This window comes from Heptranchias perlo, chromosome 4 (assembly GCF_035084215.1).
Source record: "Heptranchias perlo isolate sHepPer1 chromosome 4, sHepPer1.hap1, whole genome shotgun sequence".
Lineage (NCBI taxonomy): Eukaryota > Metazoa > Chordata > Chondrichthyes > Hexanchiformes > Hexanchidae > Heptranchias > Heptranchias perlo.
In genome coordinates this window covers 12478603-12500017 of record NC_090328.1, presented here as the reverse complement: position 1 = coordinate 12500017, position 21415 = coordinate 12478603, and the positions used below count along the sequence as shown (strand labels likewise).

At 44.5% G+C, this 21415-nt stretch overlaps 1 protein-coding gene across 4 annotated transcripts in view; it reads right to left on the bottom strand.

Annotated features, from left to right (window-relative positions):
- galntl6 (polypeptide N-acetylgalactosaminyltransferase like 6) overlaps nucleotides 1-21415 on the bottom strand; it is a 1033047-nt gene that overhangs the window by 830454 nt on the left and 181178 nt on the right. Inside the window, exon 2 of one of the 4 annotated variants that reach the window (XM_067982488.1) lies at nucleotides 364-383. The exons of the other annotated variants lie outside the window; for them this stretch is intronic. Within the exon in view, the coding sequence (XP_067838589.1) occupies nucleotides 364-383 (20 nt within the window). The remainder of the gene's footprint in view (nucleotides 1-363; nucleotides 384-21415) is intronic. 4 annotated transcript variants of the gene reach the window in all.

The following is a 21415-nucleotide window of genomic DNA, read 5'->3' as shown; positions in this document are numbered from 1 at the left end:
CCATTAGCAAGGAGGATCAGAAAGGATGTCAATCTGGTCCCTCAGAGACACTGTGCACCTCAAGGTTCCTCCCTGCACCCATTTCCCACTGACACCACCTCTAACTGCACACGGCCAGAAAACAGTTTAAAACCATTTTAATTCACACACCCTTAGTTCCTTAGTGCTGTGTTTTAAAAAAAAATCCTGGTTCCCTTGTTTTCCCTTTCATCCTTTTCAACCTTGTTGATATCTTGCACCATGGTCTTTGGCCCTTCACCTTGGTTTCTCAGCGAGTAAATATAATGAGCAGTACAGTTCTCATCAGTCACAGATTGGAGGCCACTCAGCCCATCGTGCCAGTTCTTTTCCAGACCAAATCACAACTAACCCCACCTGCCCTGCTCACTTTATATAGAGTCTAACCACCTCCCCTTGACATTCAACGGCATTACCATCGCCAAATCCCCACCATCAACATCCTGGAGGTCACGATTGACCAGAAACTTAACTGGACCAGCCACATAAATACTGTGGTTACAAGGGCAGGTCAGAGGCTGGGTATTCTGTGGCGAGTGACTCACCTCCTGACTCCCCAAAGCCTTTCCACCATCTACAAGGCACAAGTCAGGACTATGATGGAATACTCTCCACTTGCCTGGATGTGTGCAGCTCCAACAACACTCAAGAAGCTCGACACCATCCAGGACAAAGCAGCCCGCTTGATTGACACCCCATCCACCACCCTAAACATTCACTCCCTTCACCACCGGCGCACTGTGGCTGCAGTGTGTACCATGCACAGGATGCACTGCAGCAACTCGCCAAGGCTTCTTCGACAGCACCTCCCAAACCCGCGACCTCTACCACCTAGAAGGACAAGGGCAGCAGGCACATGGGAACAACACCACCTGCACGTTCCCCTCCAAGTCACAACACCATCCCGACTTGGAAATACATCGACGTTCCTTCATCGTCGCCGGGTCAAAATCCTGGAACTCCCTACCTGACAGCACTGTGGGAGAACCGTCACCACACGGACTGCAGCGGTTCAAGAAGGCGGCTCACCACCACCTTCTCAAGGGCAATTAGAGGTGAGCAATAAATACTGGCCTCGCCAGCGACGCCCACATCCCATGAACGAATTTTTAAAAATCCCTGTACCTTCCCCTGCTTCAAATATTTATCCAATTTTCCCTTAAAATATGCAATGGTCTCTGCTTCAACCAGCCTCTGTGGTAACACATTCCACACTCCAACAACTACAACAACTTGCATTTATATAGCGCCTTTAACATAGAAAAACATTCCAAGGCGCTTCACAGGAGCGTAATCAGAAAAAAATCGACACCAAGCCAAAGAAGGAGATATGAGAAGGTGTGACTAAAAGCTTAGCCAAAGAGGTGGGTTTTAAGGAGGATCTTAAAGGAGGAGAGGGGGGTGGCAGGGCAGGAGGGTTTAGGGAGTGAATCACAGTGGCATTGAAAAATTGAGTGTTTTTTTTTCTCATTTTCTTTGAACGTTTTTCACTTATTAGCTTTAAAAATGTTGGAGATGGGGGGAAAAGGGCTGTTTGACCGGGCGAGGTGTTTGGAGGCGGGAGGTCACGAGATGAAACCCTCAGGAATACGTCCAACCAGAGTTGGCTAGACCCCCCCCCACCCCCCTCCCACCACAGGAATGACATCTCTAATTGGCCTATCAAGAAGCACAGGTTGTCCCTTCCTGCTGGATAGTGGAGGAATGGTAGCGCTGGGCAGCGGTGGGACGAAGCTAGTTGGGGAGAACGCAGAAGAAAAATATAAACAATACAACACATTAAAAATAAAACTCGAATAAATAATCCTGAAACCTGCACGTTGAAACCCTTTGCTACATTCATGACTGTAGCTCCTTCTAAATAGTGCTTCATCTTCACAAGCAACGTAACAAAGTATCTCGGAAATGCGGCTAATGCATCATTTTGACACTTTTATTGTTTTAGCCAGCGGGCATACAGTCTTCGGCTCCTGGAGTAATAAATGTTTACAGTTTGTCCAGTTAATGAATACCTACGGCTACAGCATGTGTTAATGTGCTTCTATATATTTACTCGTAGGGAAGGACATAAAGGTCCCTATTAAGTAGAAAGACAGACTGAAAGGAGCAATCAGCAACCCCCCCAGGTGCCTGTCGAAAGAATTGTTGGGAATGCCAATTGAGGACTGACGGATGATGTGGCATTGATTCAAGGCCGAGTCAGTAATAGAGGATAACAACAAGGACATGCTTTACAAACTGCAACAAGTGTAGTACAATTCTGAAATTTTACTATTGGAACGACTCCAACCCATACAAACTATCGGACTGAAAGTGGGGACGGCTCACTGGGTAGCACTCTCGCTTCTAATTCACCGCAGGCTTGTGGATTCAAAGCCCCACTCCAGCGACTTAAGCACATTATCCAGGCTGACACTTCAGGAGCCATCTTTCGGGTGAGACGTTAAACCCAGGCCCTGTCTGGTGGCTGTAAAAGATCTCACGGCACTATTGTGAAGAAGAGCAGCGGGGTTGTTGCCAGTGTCCCGGCCAATATTTATCCCTTAACCTACATCATTAAAATAGATTATCTGGTAGTGACCATATTGCTATATGTGGGACCCTTTGGAGGTGATTTTAAACTCCGAGAATGGGTGGGTTGGGGGCGGGTGGGAGTTGAAAATAGTTGGGTTTTTTTTGGGTCGCGAACACAACCCGGCTTTATTTCCATGTTTAACGTCGGTGCGGAAAAGTACAGGGAATGCAAAGTCCGAAAATTTTGTGATCCAAAAAACCAACTATTTTCAACTGCCATCCACCCCCAACCCACCCATTCTTGGGGTTTAAAATCACCCCCTTTGTCCCTACATTACAACAGCGACTACCTTTCAAAAATTGCTCATTGACTATAAAGCGCTTTGGGACACCTGAGGTTGTGAAAGGCGCTATATAAATGCAAGTTCTTTCTTTTTCAAATACAATATTGAATCATAGAATCATAGAAAATTGGAGCAAGAGTAGGCCATTTGGCCCTTCGGGCCTGCTCCGCCATTCAAAATGATCATGGCTGATCGTCTAACTCAGTACCCTGTTCCCGCTTTTTCCCCATATCCCTTGATCCCTTTAGCATTAAGAAATATATCTATCTTCTTCTTGAATATGTTTAATGACTTGGCCTCCACTGCCTTCTGTGGTAGAGAATTCCACAGGTTCACCACCCTCTGAGTGAAGAAATTTCTCCTCATCTCGGTTCTAAATGGCATACCCCGTATCCTGAGACTGTAACCCCTGGTTCTGGACTCCCCAGCCATCGGGAACATCCTCCCTGCATCTAGTCTGTCTGGTCCTGTTAGAATTTTATATGTTTCGATGAGATCACCTCTCATTCTTCTAAACTCTAGTGAATATAGGCCTAGTCGACCCAATCTCTCCTCATACGTCAGTCCTGCCATCCCAGGAATCAGTCTGGTAAACCTTCGTTGCACTTCCTCCATGGCAAGGACATCCTTCCTCAGATAAGGAGACCAAAACTGCACACAATACTCCAGATGTGGTCTCACCAAGGCCCTGTACAACTGCAGTAAGACATCCCTGTTCCTGTACTCAAATCCTCTTGCAATGAACATCAACATACCATTCGCCTTCCTAACTGCCTGCTGCACCTGAATGCTCAATTTCAGCGACTGGTGTACAAGGACACCCAGGTCTCGTTGCACCTCCCCTGTTCCCAATCTATCACCATTCAGAAAGTAATCTGTCTTTCTGTTTTTACAACCAAAATGGATAACCTCACATTTATCCACGTTATACTGCATCTGTCATTTTCTTGCCCACTCACCCAACTTGTCTAAATCTCATTGGAGCCTCTTTGCATCCTCCTCACAGCTCACATTCCACCCCAGCTTTGTGTCGTCTGCAAACTTGGAAATGTTACATTCAGTTCCCACATCCAAATCATTGATATATAATGTGAATAGCTGGGGCCCAAGCACTGATCCCTGCGGTAGCCCACTAGTCACTGCCTGCCACCCGGAAAAAGACCCGTTTATTCCTACTCTCTGTTTCCTATCTATTAACCAATTCTCAATCCATTCCACTATATTCCCCCAATCCCACGTGCTTTAATTTTGCACACTAACCTCTTGTGTGGGACCTTATTTTTTAAGGCCATTCGGCCCAACTGGTCTATGCCGTTGTTTATGCTCCACACGAGCCTCCTTCCACCTTACTTCATCTAACCCTATTGAAGGGGGAAACAATGCATAAAACACAGCAACAAATAAGGATAACTCATCAAGTATCTAAGGAATAAAAATTCTCTGTAAAGAAATCTTAACCAAAATGAAACACTAAGTGTAAATAGTCCTCTTCTCCCCCTAAAAAAAATCCCCAAAGTGAAAAGTGATGTTGCAGATTGCTTTGCAAGTTCAGTAGACAGAGCCTGAATGCTAATGAGAGTTCGGCCGACTGACTGTATCAGCACTGTGTAAAGAAGCAGTCCATAGACTGAGAACTGTCATGCCCTGCCTGTGATGTGTGGTATAGTTGGCTCCCTACCTCATCCAATTATTTATCTATCCCAAGCAATTTTATTGCACACAACCACTTCTCATTCAATCTGCCAGGATGAATCCCTGATCTCGGCTTGTGGCCTGCAGATGCTTCTGCGGAATTTTAGTTTGTAATCATTTTATTTTTTCGAAAAGTAGTTGAAACAAGGCACATGGTGGCAGTTTCCAATGCACTCATTCACAGGAGAGACAAAGAATGGTGGTAATCTGAAATAGGAGAGAAGATGCTGGAGATGCATGGCAGCTCAATCAGCATCGTAAAGAGAAAAGATAGGTTAACGTATTGGCTAGGGTTCTCTATTAGGTGTCAACCTTGGCTCAGTTGGTAGCACTCTTGCTTCTGAATACAGAAGGTTGTAGGTTCAAGTTCCACTCCAGAGACTTGAGCACAAAATCTAGGTTGACACTCTAGTGAGGGAGTGCTGCACTGTTGGAGGTGTCGTCTTTTGGATGAGCCTTTAAAACGAGGTCCCATCTGCCCTCTCTGGTGGATATAAAAGATCCCATGGCACTAGTTTGAAGAAGAGGAAAGGATTTCTCCCTGGCCTCCTGGCCAATATTTATCCTTCGACCAACATCTAAAACAGGTTATTTGGTCATTATCTTTGTGGGAGCTTGCTGTGAGCAAATTGTTTGCCGCGTTTCCTACATTACAACATTGACTACACTTCAAAAATACATCATTGGCTATAAAATGCTTTGTGATGACCTGAGGTTGTGAAAAGCACTATATAAATGCAAGTTCTGTCTGTCTATCGGACCCCCGGTCATTGGCCAGAACACCAGTGAGAACTCCTCTGCTCTTCTTCGAAATACTGGCCATGGACTCTTTTACGTGCACCTGAGAGGGCAGACGGGTCCTTGGTTTAACGTCTTGCCCAAAAGACGGCACCTCCGACAGCACAGCACTCCCTCAAGTACGGCACTGAATTGTCAGCCTAAATTTTGTCCTGGAGTGGGACTTGAAACCTGTCTCAGAGACGAGAGCGCTACCAAATGAGCCACAGCTGACACCTTTGCTTGAGTCCAACTTGGGACCTTCCTGATCTATATGCCTCAGTTACACACTGGCTAAAACTGCGGGGGTGGGGGGAGGGGTGCGGGGGTGGGAGGGAAGCCATGTGCCCTGGCATTTCAGTGCTGACTGCAGGTTGAAGATACACTGGAAGGATATTTGAATTACAATGCAACAGAACTGTGTGTTGTCCCACCGAATAAAACATAAGTTTGTTGCTGTAGTGCTAAAAACCACTATTAAAATCTCTCTTTGTGCTGTTATCAGCTGGAGACTTAACGATCTACAGGGAGTCAGGGACAATAGCATGTCTCACTAAAAAAAAATAGGTCAGCCTATTATATTCTATTTTCCTGAATTTCAGAGAGCTGTCAGTGTAGAATTATTGCGTTATTGACATCTCCCAACTCTGAGAAGCTCAATGGAAGTTTGTGACAGGAATGATAGAGATGGGAAAGGTGGGTGATCTGCCTGCCAAGCCATTCATAGCCATCGCTAGGCATTGTATAGAGAGTGAACCAATATAGATACCGTTCCTTTACATGAGCTTTAAGGGACAGAAGAGCAGCTCTATATTCGTCATGGGTGAACTGTGATGTACAATGCTAATGGGTTTTGTTTGCAGGCCAGAAATCTTGAGGCAGTCTCTGGCTTGATGAAGCTATTCCTTCACCTGACAACTGTCAAAGCTCTGCTGGAAGCCCATGAATATTAAAGCAATTCATAAGCATGTTCTTTGTTTTGAAGTCAGCCAAAAGAAATATATGAGATTCTGATAACCCGCATAGCACTTATAGGAAATAAAAGGCATCGAGCAGACATTCAATTATGTCAAAGTAAAATTTGTGCATTAAAATGATTTATAGTGAAAGGAACAAATTAACTTTTAGTGGAATGGCTGTATTCCCAATAAATTCACTCTGTTGGTCTACATAGCAGACACTACTTTCATCTGGGCAGATTCCAGTTAAAGTGTATCCCAAATACAACAACTTGCATTTATAGGGTGCCTTTAATGTAATAAAACGACCCAAGGTTTTGACACCGAGCCACATGAAGAGATATTAGGACAGGTGACCAAAAGCTTGGTCAAAGAGGTAAGTTTTAAGCAGCGTCTTAAAGGAGGAGAGAGAGGTAGAGAGGCGGAGAGGCATAGGGAGAGAATTCCAGAGCTTTGGGCAGATGGCTGAAGGCACAGCTGCCAATGGTGGGGAATTTGGTGGGGGTCCAGTTGTGGCTGTAGGCAACATGAAAACCTTATGGAAATATTATGCTAATTCTTCATGCAGCCAGTTTGGCCCAATGTCATTTCTGTAGGTTTGTTTGGCAATGCAAATAGGTGCGTAGCTCTAAAATGTAATTGCACTTATATAGCACCTCATTACTTTGTCAAAACATCTCAAAGTTCTTCAAACAGTGAATTATTGTTTTACAGTGTAGTGACCGTTGTTATTTAGACCAACACGGCAGCCATTCTGCCCATCAGGACTGGACCTTCGCCCACCCCTCCATATCAACCCCGGCCCTCACTCATTTTCCTGGGATGGGGCTCATTATATGTGCACGCCAAGTTCCCGGTGAAATTCCTGCCATCAAGATGGAGTCCAGCCACTGCAGGACCAGAAGGGACCGGTGAGGGACCTCCAAGGAGCAGAAGCTCGCCGAAGACTCAGAAGGAAGCCTCCCACTGAAGACCTCGGCTGTGATTGAGGCCTTCGGTGCGTGAGTCTCTGGGGCTGACTGGAGGGAGAGGAAACCGATACCAGGCCCTTTACCTCCCCGGGAGATCTTGGGGGCCATTACCGCCACTCTCTGTCCCTCTCATGGAGATAGGGAGTGTTATTTAAGTTACTAAGTTACTTAAGTTATTTATGAGGTTGTCAACAGCTTTGCCTCACAGATGGAGATAGCATTGCTGTCTTCCTTCTATACTTTGCTTTGTCACACCGGCAAAGCAACAGGAAAGGCTGACCAGACTGGGGCTCTTTTCTCTAGAAAAGAGAAAGCTGATAGAGGTCTTTAAAATTATGAAGGGATTTGATGGGGTAGATGTAGAGAAGATGTTTCCACTTGTGGGGGAGTTCAAAACAAAGGGCCATAAATATAAGATAGTCACAAATAAATCCAATAAGGAATTCAGGAGAAACTTCTTTACTCAGAGAGCGGTTAGGATGGGGAATGCACAAGGAGTAGATGAGGCGAATAGCATAGATGCATTTAAGGAGAAGCTAGATAAGTATATGAGGGAGAAAGAAATAGAAGGAAATGCTGATAGGGTTAGATGAAGTAGGGATGGGAGGAGGCTCGTGTGGAGCATAAACACCGGCACGGACCAGTGGGGTTGAATGCTGTGATTTCTATGTAATCTATGTAACATCATAAGATATAGCCCTCCTAAAGGGTTGAGCTGAATTGGTTGTGAGTATGAGTTGGTGCTACTGGACTCTGAGCCCATGGATCAAGGAGGAGAACTATCACCCAGCCCTGGATCACTACCCCACACTGGAAATGCTGGTGTTTGAGTGCCGTTTACGATTGGGCTTGGCTACAATGCCTTCTGTGGTTGAATAGCCTGTTGGCGTCCACTGTCAAGACTCACGCCTGAAAAAATGGTTACTTGGAACCAAAATCTTGCAGGAAGTCGATGCCTTCAGGAGAAGGAAAACTGTCAAGAGAGAAAAGTTGGTGATGAAAAAAAAATTAAATAGCCTGGCTGTCTTCATCTGACCTCAATTCGTGGAGGATTTAATGCTGTGTATTAAAGTGGCAACATTGTGATAAAAATAGCAAGAAGCGAGGTACAGACGTTTTAAAATATCTACGGAAACAGGGAGGAAGATTAAAAAAATATAAAACTTAATTTAAAACCGCTGAAAGGTAATCTCTGATGGAAAGAGGAAATTGGAAAACAGAACTGCAAGGGCTAGTGAAGGAAATTAAGAGAAGGGGTTTGGATAGGTTTGTAATAGTCAAAGAACAAATAGATCCACTTAGAGATGCAGCATGAAATAATGGGTGGGACGAAGCTGAGATTGTGCAGGGTGATAAAAAGAAAGATTTTGCATTATATAGTGCCTTTCATAAGAACATAAGAAATAGGAGCAGGTGTAGGCCATACAGCCCCTCGAGCCTGCTCCGCCATTCAATAAGATCATGGCTGATCTTTTACCTCAACTCCACTTTCCGGCCCATCCCCTATCCCTTGATTCCCTTAGTGTCCAAGGGAACCAAGGGTCCTTGCACGACCTCAGGACCTCCCCAAGCGCTTTACAACCAATGAAGTAATTCTGAAGTGTAGTCAGTGTTGTAATGTCGGAAACGTGGCAGCCAATTTGTGCACAGCGAGGTCCCATAGACAGCAATGTGATAATGACCAGATAATCTGTTTTTTAGTGATGCTGGTTGAGGGAAAAATATTGGCCCAGGACACCGGGGAGAACTCCCCTGTTCTTCTCCAAAATAGTGCTGTGGGATATTTTACGTTCACCTGAGAGGGCAAACGGGGCCTCGGTTTAACGTCTCATCCAAAAGTCGGCACCTCCAACACTGCAGCACTCCCTCAGTACTGCACTGTAGTATCAGCCTGGATTTTGTGCTCAAGTCCATGGAGTGGGAATTAAACCCATGACCTTCTGACTCAGAGGTGAGAGTGCTACCAAGTGAGCCACAATTGACACTATGTACATACAGATATATTAATATTTCAATTTTCATTTTTAAAGCGTTATATTGTAGCTCCCGTAACACTATGTTTGTTACTGAGGTGCTGACTATGTATTGACGAAAAATAAATTGTTAATCATTCCATTAAAACTGATTTCAAAAGTTAAAAAAAAAAAGTCTGGAATTGCATTTTAGTTACACAAGTGAAATATCGCCTGGAAGGCTGAAAATAGACACAAATCTCTGGGGTCCACTCAGCTCTGAACAGTGGGGAGATATTCCCCTTCATGTTGACAATAACCTGTGATATACAGACTGCAGCCTCCAACCTTCATGCTAAGTGACTTTTTTTATTTGTTCATGGGATTGGGGCGTCGCTGGCAAGGCCGGCATTTATTGCCCATCCCTAATTGCCCTTGAGAAGGTGGTGGTGAGCCGCCTTCTTGAACCGCTGCAGTCCGTGTGGTGAAGGTTCTCCAAATCTAACCGTTCAGCAATTGTTTTGCCTAGTGCAATTAACTGAGGGACAAATGCAGTCAACTACTTGTGGATAGAAAGTTCCAGATTCAACTGTATTCACCCATTCTTTTATGGCTGCATCTAGTGATACCACAAGTCCTGGCCAGAATGGAAATGATTGGGTAACTCCCCCGTCAGTCACGCCCGGAGACCGCACTGCTGTAAGTGACTGGGATTGATTTTACACACAGAATTTTAATCCTCCACTCAATGCATTTTTGCTAATCAATTTGTATTAGGTAACTATCCAACTATCCTCCACTCCTGCTGTACTCGGTAGACTATGCTGTAGTTTCAGTCATGAGTTCGGAGACTCTGCTTGCTGTCGTAATAGACTCTGATTGCTGTAGTTCATGGGTTTGCTGTAGAGACTCTCGGGCTTAAATTGGGTAACCCCCAAAATCGGGCGCGGGTATCACAATCCGCGATTAGCCCACACCTAGTGCTTTCTGCGCAGGCAGGGCGTGACATTCGTCTTGCCTGTGGACTTAACTGACAGTGGCGTTGAAAATTAGGCCGAACACAACGATTCAAGTAAATGTGCACTTTCCAACAGCAGAGGGAGCACCAATCTCTTAAAGGGAGGATGTCTCTTAAAATCTCTAAAATGTAGCCGGTTCATAGAATCATAGAATCATAGAAGTTACAACATGGAAACAGGCCCTTCGGCCCAACATGTCCATGTCGCCCAGTTTATACCACTAAGCTAGTCCCAATTGCCTGCACTTGGCCCATATCCCTCGATACCCATCTTCCCCATGTAACTGTCCAAATGCTTTTTAAAAGACAAAATTGTACCCGCCTCTACTACTGCCTCTGGCAGCTCGTTCCAGACACTCACCACCCTTTGAGTGAAAAAATTGCCCCTCTGGATCCTTTTGTATCTCTCCCCTCTCACCTTAAATCTGTGCCCCCTCGTTATAGACTCCCCTACCTTTGGGAAAAGATTTTGACTATCGACCTTATCTATGCCCCTCATTATTTTATAGACTTCTATAAGATCACCCCTTAACCTCCTACTCTCCAGGGAATAAAGTTCCAGTCTGTCTAACCTCTCCCTGTAAGTCAAACCATCAAGTCCCGGTAGCATCCTAGTAAATCTTTTCTGCACTCTTTCTAGTTTAATAATATCCTTTCTATAATAGGGTGACCAGAACTGTACACAGTACTCCAAGTGTGGCCTCACCAATGCCCTGTACAACTTCAACAAGACATCCCAACTCCTGCATTCAATGTTCTGACCAATGAAACCAAGCATGCTGAATGCCTTCTTCACCACCCTATCCACCTGTGACTCCACTTTCAAGGAGCTATGAATCTGTACTCCTAGATCTCTTTGTTCTATAACTCTCCCCAACGCCCTACCATTAACGGAGTAGGTCCTAGCCCGATTCGATCTACCAAAATGCATCACCTCACATTTATCTAAATTAAACTCCATCTGCCATTCATCGGCCCACTGGCCCAATTTATCAAGATCCCGTTGCAATCCTAGATAACCTTCTTCACTGTCCACAATGCCACCAATCTTGGTGTCGTCTGCAAACTTACTAACCATGCCTCCTAAATTCTCATCCAAATCATTAATATAAATAACAAATAACAGCGGACCCAGCACCGATCCCTGAGGCACACCGCTGGACACAGGCATCCAGTTTGAAAAACAACCCTCGACAACCACCCTCTGTCTTCTGTCGTCAAGCCAATTTTGTATCCAATTGGCTACCTCACCTTGGATCCCATGAGATTTAACCTTATGTAACAACCTACCATGCGGTACCTTGTCAAATGCTTTGCTGAAGTCCATGTAGACCACGTCTACTGCACAGCCCTCATCTATCTTCTTGGTTACCCCTTCAAAAAACTCAATCAAATTCGTGAGACATGATTTTCCTCTCACAAAACCATGCTGACTGTTCCTAATTAGTCCCTGCCTCTCCAAATGCCTGTAGATCCTGTCCCTCAGAATACCCTCTAACAACTTACCCACTACAGATGTCAGGCTCACTGGTCTGTAGTTCCCAGGCTTTTCCCTGCCGCCCTTCTTAAACAAAGGCACAACATTTGCTACCCTCCAATCTTCAGGCACCTCACCTGTCGCGGTGGATGATTCAAATATCTCTGCTAGGGGACCCGCAATTTCCTCCCTAACCTCCCATAACGTCCTGGGATACATTTCATCAGGTCCCGGAGATTTATCTACCTTGATGCGCGTTAAGACTTCCAGCACCTCCCTCTCTGTAATATGTACACTCCTCAAGACATCACTATTTATTTCCCCAAGTTCCCTAACATCCATGCCTTTCTCAACCGTAAATACCGATGTGAAATATTCATTCAGGATCTCACCCATCTCTTGTGGTTCCGCACTTAGATGACCTTGTTGATCCTTAAGAGGCCCTACTCTCTCCCTAGTTACCCTTTTGCCCTTTATGTATTTGTAGAAGCTCTTTGGATTCACCTTTGCCTGATCTGCCAAAGCAATCTCATATCCCCTTTTTGCCCTCCTGATTTCTCTCTTAACTCTACTCCGGCAATCTCTATACTCTTCAAGGGATCCACTTGATCCCAGCTGCCTATGCATGTCATATGCCTCCTTCTTATTTTTGACTAGTGCCTCAATCTCCCGAGTCATCCAAGGTTCCCTACTTCTACCAGCCTTGCCCTTCACTTTATAAGGAATGTGCTTACCCTGAACCCTGGTTAACACACTTTTGAAAGCCTCCCACTTACCAGACGTCCCTTTGCCTGCCAACAGACTCTCCCAATCAACTTCTGAAAGTTCCTGTCTAATACCATCAAAATTGGCCTTTCCCCAATTTAGAATTTTAACTTTTGGGCCAGACCTATCCTTCTCCATAGCTATCTTAAAACTAATGGAATTATGATCACTGGTCCCAAAGTGATCCCTCACTAACACTTCTGTCACCTGCCCTTCCTTATTTCCCAAGAGGAGGTCAAGTTTTGCCCCCTCTCTAGTCGGGCCATCCACATACTGAATGAGAAATTCCTCCTGAATACACTCAACAAATTTCTCTCCATCCAAGCCCCTAATGCTATGGCTGTCCCAGTCAATGTTGGGAAAGTTAAAGTCCCCTACTATTACCACCCTATTTTTCTTGCAGCTGTCTGTAATCTCCTTACATATTTGCTCCTCAATTTCCCGTTGACTATTTGGGGGTCTGTAGTACAATCCTATCAAAGTGATCTCTCCCTTCTTATTTTTCAGTTCTACCCATATGGACTCAGTGGGCGAACCCTCGGATATATCCCCTCTCACTACTGCCGTGATGTTCTCCCTAATCAAGAACGCAACTCCCCCTCCTCTCTTACCTCCTGCTCTATCTTTCCTATAGCATCTGTACCCTGGAACATTGAGCTGCCAGTCCTGCCCCTCCCTTAGCCATGTTTCAGTAATAGCTATAACATCCCAGTCCCATGTACCCATCCATGCCCTGAGTTCATCTGCCTTGCCCATCAGACTTCTTGCATTGAAATAAATGCAGTTTAATCTAGACTTCCCTTGGTCTTTGCCCTGCTTTCTCAGACCATCTGTCCGGTCATGTTCTGTACACTCTCCCTTAACAGTCTGCTGTCTGCATGGAGTCTGAACGGAGATCAGACATCGCTCATGTAAAACACAGATGCGGGTCCCACTATGTTTACAAACTGATGAGTTATGTTAAAATATTAAATAAAGGTTGCGCACTACAAAATCCCACATCCTCCGATCTGCATGACAGACCTCACCAATCTGCCGATCTGAGTTCTTGCAATGTGGCACAGTCACTGGTGTTAGTTGAATATCTATAACTTTTTTCATAATTTGTAGGTGCTCGCTGACCTACATTGGCTCCCAGTCCAACAACGCCTCGATTTTAAATTTCTCATCCTCCTGTTCAAATCGCTCCATGGCCTCGCCCCTCCCTATCTCTGAAACCTCCGCCACCCTCCGCGGCCTCTACGCTCCTCCAAACCTGGCCTCTTGTGCATCACCCACTTCCTTCGCCCCACCTTTGGCGGCCGTGCCTTCAGCCGCCTAGGCCCTAAGCTCTGGAATCCCCTCCCCAAACCTCTCCGCCTCTCTTTCCTGCTTTAAGAAGCTGCTTAAAACCTACCTCTTTGACCAGGCATTTGGTCAGCTGTCCCAATGTCTCCTTCTTTGGCTCAGTGTCAATTTTTTCCTGATATACGCCCCTGTGAGGAGCCTTGGGAAGTTAAAGGTGCTATATAAATGCAAGTTGTTTTTGTCGTTGTGACTAGCGTAATCGATTCTTTATAATCAATTGCCTTAGTCCAAGCATCTGTTTAAAGTAGACACCTATTCACATCAGTGACTTGGATTTTGAAACTCAATGTAAATTGGTCAAATTTGCTGACTAAGCACTAAACTAGGGGAGGAGGTCAAGTCTAATGAGGCAGTCAAAGATCCAGAAAGGTGCTAATTAAAATCTGAAAATGACCGAACGGTGGCAGATGAAATTCAATGTGGTTAAGTATAAGTTACTGCACGTTAGAAGAAAAATAGATGTCATTTGTACCTTATAAATGGTATCAAACTAGCTAAGGGTGAAGTTAGAATCATAGAATCATAGAAGTTTACAACATGGAAAACAGACCCTTCGGCCCAACATGTCCATGTCGCCCAGTTTATACCACTAAACTAGTCCCAATTGCCTGCACTTGGCCCATATCCCTCTATACCCATCTTACACATGTAACTGTCCAAATGCTTTTTAAAAGACAAAATTGTACCCGCCTCCACTACTGCCTCAGGCAGCTCGTTCCAGACACTCACCACCCTTTGAGTGAAAAAATTGCCTCTCTGGACCCTTTTGTATCTCTCCCCTCTCAACTTAAATCTATGCCCCCTCGTTATAGACTCCCCTACCTTTGGGAAAAGATTTTGACTATCTACCTTATCTATGCCCCTCATTATTTTATAGACTTCTATAAGATCACCCCTAAACCTCCTACTCTCCAGGGAAAAAAGTCTCAGTCTATCCAACCTCTCCCTATAAGACAAACCATCAAGTCCCGGTAGCATCCTAGTAAATCTTTTCTGCACTCTTTCTAGTTTAATAATATCCTTTCTATAATAGGGTGACCAGAACTGTACACAGTATTCCAAGTGTGGCCTTACTAATGTCATGTACAACTTCAACAAGACATCCCAACTCCTGTATTCAATGTTCTGACCAATGAAACCAAGCATGCTGAATGCCTTCTTCACCACCCTATCCACCTGTGACTCCACTTTCAAGGAGCTATGAACCTGTACTCCTAGATCTCATTGTTCTATAACTCTCCCCAACGCCCTACCATTAACAGAGTAGGTCCTGGCCCGATTCGATCTACAAGTTGAAAATAGTGTTAGTATGGTCAGCACTGGGGAGCAGCGATGAACAAACCAAATAGAATGCTGCATTATAGTGCTAAACCAATGGTGTATAAATGGATTGATTTCATGTTGAAACTGAGCACTGCTCTGGTCATATTGCATGTTATGTGCTGTGTCCAGTTTTGGTCACAGGGAAACAGGCAGGTTTAGGAGACGGTGAGTCTCGAGGTTGATCCTCAGTGTCAGAGGATTGAGTTATGTTGAGACACTTGGGCTCTTCAGCCTTGAAAGGAAATAACTGAAAGAGAGACTTAGGTAAGTTAGTTATATAAGGTTAGTTATATAATGGTATATCCATAACATTATCTCAAGGCACGCCACCAAAGTTGGACAAGGTGTTACAGGCTCCAATTGGTGTAATCCGAACTTAGGACTAGTGTTGGGAAGTTCTTCATGCAAAGAACAATCACCAGTCGGAACAGGCTTCCGGATGAAGCGCTGCAAATAAATTACTTGGCCGTTTAAGAGACAGTCTGATGCCAGCGTGTGGTGGGGGCGGGGGGGTTGCAAAACAGGGACTAGAGTGTATTTTGTTTCCAGATGGGCCAAATCAGCCTGCTCATCCACTTTTATCTTGTGATTTAACGTGAGTAGAATTCAGGTCTCAGGGAGTGAAAAGTTACGATGCTTACCATGTAGAAGGAAGATTTCCACAATGCACCACATATAATGAAATCCTAAATCCCTTTGAGGAAAATAAGATTTATGATATTAGTACACAAAGCACACAGAGGAAATCTCCCTCCATAGTTCTCATCAAATTTACTCCTCGAATATTAGTTTGTATGTTATTTGTTTTCGTGTTTGTATGAAAAAATGTTGATAAATATTGCTTCTGCTTACTACAGCTATCTTTGGGTGGATTCCAGTATCTTAATTCCGTGTAATGATATTTTCAAAAAGACAGTAACTTCCTTTGAAATGTCAGAATACTGTGGAATTACCAGAGAACAACCTGCAACAACAACTTGCATTTATATAGTGCCTTTAATGTAGTAAAACATCCCAAGGCGCTTCACAGGAGCGATTAGCAAACAAAATTTGACACCGAGCCACATAAAGAGATATAAGGACAGGTGCTTGGTCAAAGAGGTAGGTTTTAAGGAGCATCTTAAAGGAGGAGAGATGGAGAGGTAGAGAGGTTTAGGGAGGGAATTCAAGATCCTATATCCTAGGCAGTTGAAGGCACTGCCGCCAATGGTGGAGTGATTAAAATTGGGGACGCGCAAGAGGCCAGAATTGGAGGAGCGCAGAGATCTCAGAGGACATAGAGCTGGCGGAGGTTACAGATATCGGGAGGGGCGAGGCCGTGGAGGGATTTGAAAACAAGGATGATAATTTTAAAATCAAGGCATTCCTGGATAGGGAGCCAATGTAGGTCAGTGAGCACAGGGGTGATGGGTGAACAGGACTTGATGTGAGTTAGGATAGGGGCAGCAGAGTTTTGGATGAGCTCAAGTTTATGGAGGGTGGAAGATGGGAGGCCGGCCAGGAGACCATTGGAACAGTTAAGTCTAGAGGTAACAAAGGCATGGATGAGGGTTTCAGCAGCAGATGAGCTGAGGCAGGGGCGGAGACAGGGGATGTTACGGAGGTGGAATTAGGTGGTCTTGGTGATGGAGCGGAAATGTTGTCGGAAGCTCATCTCAGGGTCAAATAGGACGCCAAGGTTATGAACGGTCTGGTTCAGCCTCAGGCAGTGGCCAGGGAGAGGGATGGAGTCAATGGCTAGGGAACAGAGTTTGTGGCGGGCACCAAAGATAATGGCTTCGGTCTTCCTAATATTTAGTTGTAGGAATTTTTTTGCCATAGATTATAAGAAAGTAATGCGCACTATACACATTTTTGTTTTGCAAGACGGTAAACCTAAACAAAAGGATAAATATAAAACCGGAGAAATGAAGGTTACACAACAGATTTTTTTTTATGCTGCAGGACAGTGTCATTGTAACAACCTCAGAACATACTGAAAGAGAAAAGGCCAGTTTCACCTCATTGTTTCCACAGACTAAGAAAGAAAGAACTTGCATTTATATAGCACCTTTCACGACCTCAGGACGTCCCAAAGCGCTTTACAGTCAATGAAATACTTTTGAATTGTAGTCACTGTTGTAATGTAGGAAACGTGGCAGCCAATTTGCGCACAGCAAGGTCCCACAAACAGCAATGTGATAAATGACCAGACAATCTGGTTTTTTTTTGGTGATGTTGGTTGAGGGATAAATATTGACCAGACTATGTATTGCTCACTCCATTTTGTGCACCATTCAAACCACTCAGTCTCTGGAGACAGGTGGCCAGCTACAGGCACAATCTCCAAAAATCCTCTGCAAAATATATTCCCCTGACCACAGAAGGCAATTGAGGAAAGTTCCAGGACTCCATTTGAAGCTTATAACCAAAATTCTCAAGTCACGTTCAACGGATGATGCATCCCTTGCTCACCACTGTATGGGATTCATTGGGGTAGATTGTCGACTTAACGGCCTATAATCTGGCAGAATGGGTCGCACGTCCCATGTAGAACCCGCCTGATTTTCATTCCATTGATCGTACAGTTATATAGCACAGAAGGAGGCCATTCGGCCCATCATGCTTGTGCCGGCTTTTTGAAAGAGCTGTCCGATTAGTCCCACTCCCATCTCCCTACCCACCCCACCCCCCACCCCCACCCCACCTCTTTCCCCATAGCCCTGCAAATGTTTTTGTTTCAAGTATTCATCCAATTCCCTTTTGAAAGTTACTACTGAATCTGCTTCCACCACCCTTTCAGGCAGTGCATTCCAGATCATAACAACTCGCTGAGTAAAAAAATTCTCCTCACCTCTCCCCTGGTTCTTTTGCCAGTTATCTAAAATCAGCTTTGCTGGATTACCCACCAGCCAGTGAAGATGAAAATCTACCCCATTATGTTCTGTAGGGTATTTGGCCATTTCTGTTGATTGTTCCCCTGATAACTTTCAACCCCATTTATAATCAGCTGGATATCCCACACTTTTAACAGAGCTAGTGCAAACACGAACCGTTTTCTTGTTTCATATCAACATGCCCACTGCTCTACGCTTGTGTACCGAAGGGAGGGGGCAGGGATTCTTCTCTCTGGTGACCCTCGAGGCTTTTTAATTCTGTACTCAAGTCTGACAGCATTGGATATAGATCGAGTTAAATCTATGTTTCCTCCATTTTGTGCACCGTATGCACTTACAGTAAGTATTGCATTTCCTTCCTGTAACACTTAAATAGTCTTTGGCTACGGCTCCAGTCTGAGACCACAGTTCAGAGTGGCCAGAGGTTAGGTGCATTGCCAGCTGTGAATCAGACTTTGGTCACCAGGGGAGAGCTCCATGCACATGTACATTCAGCTGCTTGTGCACAGCTTTGCTCCTAAGTGGTACTGGGTTGCCAACCCTCTAGGATTGCCCTGGAGTCTCCAGGCATTGAAGATTAATCTCCACTGCTGCAGGCAAACCCAGGAAAAAAATCATAGAGGCATTAAAAAAAAATTGTATTTTTTTTCATTTTCCTCTCATTTATCAGTTATAAAAATATTGGTGATGGGGGAACTAACAGTCAAGATAAATCCAATTGGATAACAAAGAGTCTGTTCCCTTTCCAATTGGCCTGGGAAGGCAGCGCGCCCAGAGGAGGGACTAATGGTGGGAGTGTGGGGGTGGGGCAGTTCGAGGCAGGCGGTCATGTGGTGAAACCTCCAGGAATGTACCCAACAAGAGTTGGCGACTGGTACATTTCTTACCTGCTGAGCGCCCATTTTCTCATAGCACTGAAGAGACTCTGTAGGTTTATAAAGTACCCAGATCATCTGACAGACCACCTGAATACTTTCTAAACCCGGCTTAATGCTGCACAGGAATTATATTTTGCGCAGCACAAAGCCTAAATGGTGTGAGGCTGCTTCATGCTTTAATCCGTCCCAGCGATGGGCTAACTATATAGTAACTGGCATCAGACACCTGAACAATGAAGGAATACGGCAGAAGCTGAGTGAGTCTGCACTAAAAAGAATGAGAGGGAATCTTACCGACGTATTCAAGATCCTTAAGGGTGTCAATAATTTCAACCCTGAGAAAATGTTCACTACGAACATGATAATGATAATGAGGGGACGTGGGATGGAGCTCAGAAAGAACAAAGATGATTGAACAGATCAGATATAACTGTCAGACACAGAGGATGGTGACTGGTAGGAATGGCTGCCCAGGGAGGGGATCGGGGCTGATAACACGACTAAAAAAACAAAAGAACTTGCATTTGTATAGCTTCCTTCATGACCTCAGGATGTCCCCAAGCACTTTACAGCCAACAAAGCACTTCTGAAATGTTGTAATTTTAAGAGGCAGTTGAACAGGCGTTTGGTAAGAAAATCAATTGAGGGATAAAGGTGGTGAGCTTGGTATTCTGTTTTTTGAACCCCGGGACCAGGCAAGCGGACCAAAATGGTCTTTTCCTGTCCTGTACATTCTGATGTTCTGAAAGCAACTCATTGTGCTAAGTTTAGGAATATAATAACATGAGCAGGCCATTCAGCTCCTCGAGCCTATTCTGCCATTCTGTTCGGCCATGGTTAACATATGACCATATCTAAACTCCATCCATCAGCTTTGGTTCCGTAACCCTTAATACCCTGGAACAACAAAAATTTATCAATCTCAGTTTTGAAATTTTCAATTGACTCCCAGCCTCAACAGGTTTTTGGGGGAGAGAGTTCCAGATTTCCATTCCTCTTTATTCTAAGAACATAAGAATTAGGAGCAGGAGTAGGCCATATGGCCCCTCGAGCCTGCGCCACCATTCAATAAGATCATGGCTGATCGTCGACCTCAACTCCACTTTCCCGCCCAATTCCCATATCCCTTAATTCCCCTAGAGTCCAAAAATCTATCTATCTCAACCTTGAATATGCTCAACGACTCAGCATCCACAGCCCTCTGGAATAGAGAATTCCAAAGATTCACAACCATCTGAGTGGAGAAATTCCTCCTCATCTCAGTCTTAAATGGCCAACCCCTTATCCTGAGACTATGCCCCCTAGTTCTAGACTCTCCAGCCATGGGAAGTAACCTCTCAGCATCTACCCTGTCAAGCCCCCTCAGAATCTTGTATGTTTCTATGAGATCACCTCTCATTCTTCTAAACTTCAGAGAATGTAGACCCATTTTACTCAACCTTTCTTCATAGGACCATCGTCTCATCCCAGGAATCAACCTAATGAACCTTCATTGCACCCCCTCTAAGGCAAGTATATCCTTCCTTCGATAAAGAGACCAAAACTGTGCACAGGAATTGTATCTTGGTCAGGATGCAGGATTTACAATGCATTAATACTCTCTCATTGATCAGATCACCCCTGTATAGTAGTATAAAATATAAACTGTTTAAAATGATCCACTATAATTTAAAACTTTGCCCATTACAGTGGATGTACGGTTGTATTCTCTGACATCTGGGAAAGGACTGCTGTATGCAAGAGTAAGAATGAGATTTTCGAAACCATTCATCGTTGTTCAGTACTTGAAGCTTAATAAAGGCCGGATATAAACGGCTTAGTCCAGGTGTCAAATGCGATAACTTATATGTTTCAGATGCGTTTTAATTCGAGAGCGAAGGTGACGATGAAGTCTGTGTATCCAGAGTCCTTCCAGTTCAGTTGTTACAGTGTGTCCCATCAAGTGCTCGCCTTATCTACAAGCACCATGATTGCAATAGGTGGGGATATCTGCATTAGTAAGGTCCTGGCCTTGTGTGTTTATTTTCTGCCTCTAGCTTTAGCTCGCAGGATTAGACGGAGAGGGGTTTTCTTTTGTACGATTAAAGCTGCATGCCCCTGATCTTCCTGTCAATTTCACAAATGAACCCTACTGGTAGCTGAGGCAATTTCAGGGTGGGACTGGCTTGGGAGCTGAATCCAAATTCATCGACACTGATAGTTGTTCCTATAGATTTTTACCCCAACTTGCCATGAAAAATGAATGCAGCGTTAGGTTCAAGTAAAAGTTCAGATTGTCAATAGCCTCACAGCACCAATTACAGTGCAGGCTTACACATCTAGGAGTCCCTTTTATCTGATTTTAATTTCGCAAAAACCCATTGATTTCAGCAGCTGTAAAGCAGTAGCATTTGTTTTTTTTTAAATGGACTTACTAATAACTATTAGTCAAGATTATCGACCAAGTTATTGCGGTTGAGCTTTCACTTGCGATTAGCATTAAATGTCCATTTGCAAAAGCTAAG